The sequence below is a fragment of the Thunnus thynnus genome, chromosome 17, assembly GCF_963924715.1.
Source record: "Thunnus thynnus chromosome 17, fThuThy2.1, whole genome shotgun sequence".
Taxonomy (NCBI): domain Eukaryota; kingdom Metazoa; phylum Chordata; class Actinopteri; order Scombriformes; family Scombridae; genus Thunnus; species Thunnus thynnus.
Window position 1 is genome coordinate 25,623,085 of NC_089533.1, and position 6,658 is coordinate 25,629,742.

General features: G+C 38.5%; 1 protein-coding gene across 1 annotated transcript; it reads right to left on the reverse strand.

The window, feature by feature from the left end:
- Positions 1-2,177: 2,177 nt before the first annotated feature.
- On the reverse strand, positions 2,178-5,061 carry LOC137201111 (multimerin-2-like). Its single transcript, XM_067616006.1, has 5 exons — positions 4,622-5,061; positions 4,446-4,514; positions 4,328-4,358; positions 3,934-4,178; positions 2,178-3,076 (listed from the first exon to the last, which is right to left on the reverse strand). Exons 1-5 carry the CDS (start codon positions 4,634-4,636, stop codon positions 2,762-2,764), a joined length of 675 nt encoding a protein of 224 aa, XP_067472107.1. The 5' UTR covers positions 4,637-5,061; the 3' UTR covers positions 2,178-2,761.
- Positions 5,062-6,658: the final 1,597 nt, after the last annotated feature.

Below are 6,658 nucleotides of genomic sequence, written 5' to 3' on the forward strand. Positions count from 1 at the left end.
TTCCTTTCAAAGTTTGGATTAAGTGTCAAAGTTGAGATAATGCTGCCTGCCAGAAGTCTAATCCAACAGAGCATAATACTGATCTTCCCACCTGTCAGATGCTGAACACACAATTGTTTTTTATATAGGCAGTTTCCATAAACTAAATCCATTTATGCAGATAGGACTTCACCACCCACATGTCTCAGCCCATAGTGCACTACAGACTCAGTGTAGATATTTTTAGAAGCTAGCTTCTGTCTGTTTTCTGAGAATTCAACCTTTTCCTACTGACGTATATTTCCATTCACTGTTCACTGGCTCTAAAAACTGGGTCATTTGGGTGATAATGAGATTTTCCAATGAGCAAAACTGAAAGGATCTCTGATAGCATCTAAGTGCTAGATCAAGTTAAATCTATTTTATTCTATTTGTTTTATTTTATTTGCACAGTAAAAACAAAGCAGCATAAAACACAACAAAAGAGAAGAAAGAAATTGTGCAGGTGAGATTTAGAAAACCCCTAGATGCTTATGGTTGTAATCTCACCTCATTACACATTATAAGCAGATATAAAAGTGATGTGATCCACAAAAATAAACAAATAAGCAACCGCAGAATCAAAAGCAAACATAAAATATGCAGCACAAACCGTAAAATAATGTAATCTACCATCTACCATCGTGAATTCTAACATTTTTAAACTCATTTGAACTCACCCTGGTGGATTTAAGTCAGATCTACTTTCTCAACTTACTGTATGACAGCTATGTATCATGATTAACATATTGTTTGTGAGTAAAGCTAAATTCCTTTAGGTTGAAGGCTTTTCATAGAAAAGTAAACTTTCACATGCGAGACAACCACAGCCAATAACAACAGGAAATCAAAGTTCTCATCTCTGTACAAAAGAAGGTTGAAGCTGTTGTTGGTGTGGAACAAACTGGGGTTTGAAAGCCTGCAGAGGCGTTGCGAGCAACAGCAAAGGGAAGGATGTGGTCACAGAGCGAGCTGCAGGTCGCTGTCTGTGCTGAGAAACAAGAGAAGTGCAGTCTTCCACTTTACCACAACCTTTGCAAAACGACACCTGCATCTGTGCAACAACCCCGAGCGCTGCACACCTCTGCAATAAACAGCTGTTTCTGTGTCAACTGAAGCTACAGTATGACCCAGCAGCTGTTCATCATGATCTGCTGCTGCAGACTCTAACATGATTAATGTTACAGTCAGTGTTTGAAATGAGTCTGTAAGATTTTTCTCACCTATTGAGGCCCAGTTCCACCTAGAAAAAATGTTTTTTAACTTTGTAAATCAAAATTCTGAGATCTCATAATGTCTTAATAAGTCTTAATAAGACTTATGATTTCATAAGTCATAATTATAAGATAATAAGTCAGGTGTTTAAATGACTCACTCATGGTCAAAATTTTGAGTCAAATTTATCAGAAAGTTATTCAAAGTTTAGACTTCAATAGCCCATTTTTACCAGGAATATATATATATATATATATATATATATATATATATATACACACACACACACACACACACACACACACACACACACATATATATATATATATATATTTAAATTGTCTAAAACAAAATTATGAGATAAAACTGTAAGTAAAGTTAAAATTCAGACTTGCAGTGTTATATTCAATTATGGGATAAGTCAAAAATTCTAACTTATTGAGCCATAATTATGATATAAGTCATAGTTTTGACAAACTACATCAGAATTATAAGTTAGGACATCAAAATTATGAAATACTAAATCAATAACAAAAATTCTGACTTTAACTATACTTTATACTTTAGTCAAGAGAAAGTCAGAATTATGGATTGCTAAGTCTACGTTGTGTCATACTAAGTGAAAACTTCACTTTCTAAGTCAAAGGTTATGATGATAGCACTCCTGCTACAAACCTGCTAACCCTAACCAACCAATGAGTGAAAAGGCTGCTGTCTCAGTGCCTGTTGTTAGGCGTATACTTTCTCTGCACCTGAGGTGTTTAAAGGATTTCTGACACTAAATGTTCATCTTGCAGCGAGACAATTGCTGAATGAGTTTCACAGAGGTGCAACACTGATATTTGGGTAGAAATACTTACAAATTCCTCCTACTTACTTACTTCCTAGAGGTGTAATGCTGTGTTCATTTATGGTGAGGATGAAGGAGAAAAATGACAAATGTCTCATTAGGAACTTCTGTATATTTGAGCTTCCAAGGTGAACAAGTTGTTTGTCCGGTTCAGGAGTACCAGAAACTTAATTATTTACATTTAGCCAAATAACAGCATGCATCAGTATGCTTACATCAGCATACAATCACACATACAATCCTGTATGAAGAAGACGTCTTAAATAAAACCTGGCATTATTCTTTCACAGTTCTCACATGAATAAATGAAATGGACATTTTTACCCTCTTCAGGTACATGTAAATACCCTCATACTTCTAATTAGGATTCCATAGTGTATGACATTTATCTTCAGAGCAAGTATCCAGCACATGAATAATATCCTACATCCCAACTGTAGATGTATGGACATTATCAGTTAGGTGTCTCCATCTGCTGGATAGTTGGTGCTTACACCACTGACTTTTATTCCTGCCAGCACAGAACTTCCCACTGAACATCAACACTAATTCAGCCAAATTCCTGGTATGCCTCTATGGTGAGCTCTAATGCACATTACAAAAATGTCATACACATACACAAAAATGTCATACAAATGTTATACACATAAAATATATGTATCTTTAACTTTGCTGTGATTAATCAAGGACTAGACAGAGGAGCAGCAGGGCAACAGCCATGCTGGACAAAGTGGCACTCGGGCCTGCAGAGCTGGCCTCCATGCTCCTGTTGCTGTCCAGGCTGGGCGGTGGAAAGGTGCTGCCAGAGATGTACTCCTCTCCCAGCTTGGATGCACCTCCACTTGCCAGCAACATGCCAGAGAAGGTGATGGTTTTGGAGGTAGTGCTGGCCCAAGCACAACTCCCCATGCTCTGCTTTACCCACACCTGGTCACCTATATTCAGCGCCTCCATTAAGTAACAGGTGTTGAGGGTTGTGTCACTACCAGATACCTGGGGAGGGAAGGAGGGTATGTCATTTTTAGTGACATTGTCCTGTTTCTAAATCTAGCTGTTTAAATTTCACTTTAAATTTGTGCACTTTGTCATGTGTCTTCTTGCCTGCTGAATGTGACTAAAAAAGGTTGCTCAGCTGAATTCAGTTTTCTGTACATTTGCAGGTACGTTAACATGCTGTTTAATGTGCTGCAGCTGAGCAGCTAATTAGCTGCTAATTAGCTGATCTAATGTGAAAACTGAAGTAAGCAGTGCACTTTTCTCTTTTTGCACTTTTCCCCAGTTCAACAAGCTAAGGTGCAGGATATAACATCTATCCACCTTTTATGTTTGTGAGTTAGAGCAAAGGGAGACTTACGCGGGAAAGCTAATGTGGGTTGTTCAGAGTCTGTGGCTGTTGTATTGTATAGCAGAATGCTGTCAGGTTAACTAACAGTTTTCCATCAATTAATGCAAAACTAGGGGGCTCCATCATGAAATCAAAAAATATAAAATTTAAAATTCTCCTTTTTGGGGTTTTTTTTCTCAAAGGAGAACACAGGACATGTGACTTAGAGAGAAAAAATGTATGCTGTGGTAGACAAATCATATTGAGATTATTAGATAACTTTAAATTCTGTTAATTTTATTCTCATCTGATTTAGTTTATTTAGTGTCTTGTTAGCTTTATTGTAAAGTAGACTAGGGTGATAATCTACTCTAGTCTGAGTTCACTATTATCTACCTTTGCAAAGCAGACTGTCCTCCAGTTGCTCTGGACTTTTGACTACCAGTTTTGTCTTTGCTAGTCTAGTTGCTTTCTGTTGAGCTAATTTCCTTGTTTGAATTGTGTAGTCTAGTTTAGTCTAGTGTACCTGAGCATGGCAGAGCATCTTCTCCTTCCCATTGACTGTCAAGTACCACATGTTGTTGTGGTCTCCGCGGCAGAGCTGGGCAGCAAACACAAACTGGTAGATGCCAGCAACTGGTGCAGTGAACACACCCGTGTCATTGTTGTAGGCAGAGCCCTGGTTCAACGAAACCTGGTTGAAGATGATTGGGTTGAACTGGACTTCTCTCAGCTGGCCCTGACAGGCGGCGAAAAAAAGAACAGCGGCCCCTGGGACACATATTCATGTCTCAATGAAATGTAAAATAGCTGACAGCTAATTTCTGTGTCATAATATACAGTATTATAACAAATACCATCAGTACCTCATATGTTTACACACAGTGTGTAGCTTTACACATTAGCTACACACTACCTACCCTCTTGTCTGGCTGCTGTCTGACTGGGGATCTGTGGAGAGAGTCAGGAGGGAGATGGTTTTGTTGAGTCAGTAAAAAGCTAAGTTTAAGGTTGTGGGTCAAAGGTCAGATCACTCACCAATTCCACCGGCCTAGCTACAATCAAACTGGTTACACACAACACTGTCACAATATCCAAAGAACATATCTGTAACAAAAAAAAACAAAACAACAACACAAATTGTAACTAAAAGACAAATTAAGAACCAGACAGGACAGATATACAGGTATGCAGACAGACAGACAGACAGTTACCTTGGTGGAGCTCATCTTCCTGCTGCAAGCTGAACAGCACTGACACACTGCCAGGCTTCTATTAAAGTATCTCTCTACCCAGCACAGGCAAAGTCCACCTGCTGCTTTTTTGTTACAAAATCTATTTGTCTAACTCATGCCCATCACACACACACACACATACAAACAAAACGAGGGATCAGGGCTGACCATTGGGCTTCCTTGCAGTCTCTTTGAGCCCTTTCTGCAAACGTTCCAAAGTCCGCAATGCTGCATACCTCACATAATGTAATTTTCATTGCATCAAACCTCATTTTTGATACTATTTATGGTTGACAACAGCCATTAGATACAGTATGTTTGCATTTTGTATTGTTACTGTCTTCTTCAGTCTCCTTTATTGAAACAGTGTGATGCAATGAAAGTTCGTCTCATAGTTTGTTTGGCTGCTCTATAAACAGATTTTCTTGTGTTACATTTCTGACAAAGTAGCTGCTCAAGGTGTGTGTGCAGTGGTCAAGTGTCATTTCAAATGAAAACCTAGGACCTTTATAATTAAAATGCATTCACTATTGCCACCAATAACCACAAGTGCCACCAAATCTACAGACCTTTAAACTTTAGAGTGCGTTCCATTTAGCTAACATGCATCCTTGCTTCCTTTACTTTCTCACATTTCAGCTCCTCTCAACAGGGAGGCAGGAGAGAATGATGGAAGGCTGCAGAACTCCTATTTTACCAAATGGGACATTTTCCCTCACTGTAATTCTTTATTCCTGCAGTCAGTCAGTCACTGCAAAGTAAATCTCTCTCTAATCCTTGTTGTTCCTGTCTGTTCTGCTCAGCCTTAAAACCTCCTACCTAAAACAGAGACAGAGTTCAAATTCGTCTCCATTCATGATGTGACCAGTCCTTCCATTCAGCTTTCAGTTACACAGTCCCTGACTGAATAATTTTTGGGATTGCCACAGTTTCTGTTCCAATAAGATATGACATTTCAAATCTTAATTAATCTGAAATAATTAATATATGTGACACTGGAGACACACAGCAAGGACAAGAGAACAGCATTCTGCTGTTGGACCTGTCTGGCCTCTTTTATCCCATCCAACACACACACATTCAATAAAAGTATTCCTGTCCGGCAGTAATCGCCTTGACATCTGTCCTTCTCTTTGACCTCAATAGGACTGTCTTTTTTTCTCTTTTCCTCCATCAGTCCAGCAGTAATCCTCTGTGATGTCTGGAGACATATGGTGCTCATAAAGAACTCTGTCTCCACCACTGACTGTCTGTCTGTCTGACAGTAAGAATAAATGTTCAAAATGTATGAGAACATCTGGCAGACAGAGGCGGGGGAGTGCCCTCAAGAAGCCTGAAATTAAAAGCTTGCTTTTAATTTTACATTATGGATCACACATGTAAAGTGTTTTGTTGTTGTTGTCATTTTTTGCCTGAATAGAACAGTATGATAGACTTCTTTTTGTATCAGAAACAATACTAGAGCTTCTCGGGGGCACTATTGCTGATTCTGGGGGACAGGCAATCAGGCAATTATGTTTTTTCAAAAAAAAAAGTGAAGTTGGCAATCAAAAGAGGTAAAAAGACAAGTGAGATGGTTTTACAATGGTTTACTTAGCTAGCTAACATTATAATATTTAGCTTGATAGTAAATGAAGCAAATAAACAACCACAAAGCAAATCATGTTTTGTAATTGTTCACTCCAAACAAACCTAATAGTAAGGGACTGTACAAAAATTATTAGATGGGGAAGGTGCAATTATTTATGTATTTATTTATTTTTGACTTAAGGAAGTGTAATCTGTCTTTTGGGGGGAAAGGAAAGGAGGATCTATTTTTTTCTCAGCCCAGATTTATATGTTCCTCTAAAATTCCTAAAGATCTAATCTAAGATCACACAGTAACTGTACAATGTAAAGAAAGTGGGCTGAAATGTGCAGCCCAATACTGAGAAAATCCCAATTGTACACGTGGCTGCACCCATGATGTCAACAGCAACAGTGAAAAGCAGCTGTGAGCATGGTGCCAAAGCTTTG

Bases quoted from the DNA above. Each gene is read 5' to 3' on its own strand.
- LOC137201111 (XM_067616006.1), bottom strand. The intron at 4,179-4,327 runs GTAGGTAGTGTG...TATGTGTCCCAG, and splicing joins GACAGCAGCCAGACAAGAGG to GGGCCGCTGTTCTTTTTTTC. The intron at 3,077-3,933 runs GTACACTAGACT...TTCCCTCCCCAG, and splicing joins AGATGCTCTGCCATGCTCAG to GTATCTGGTAGTGACACAAC.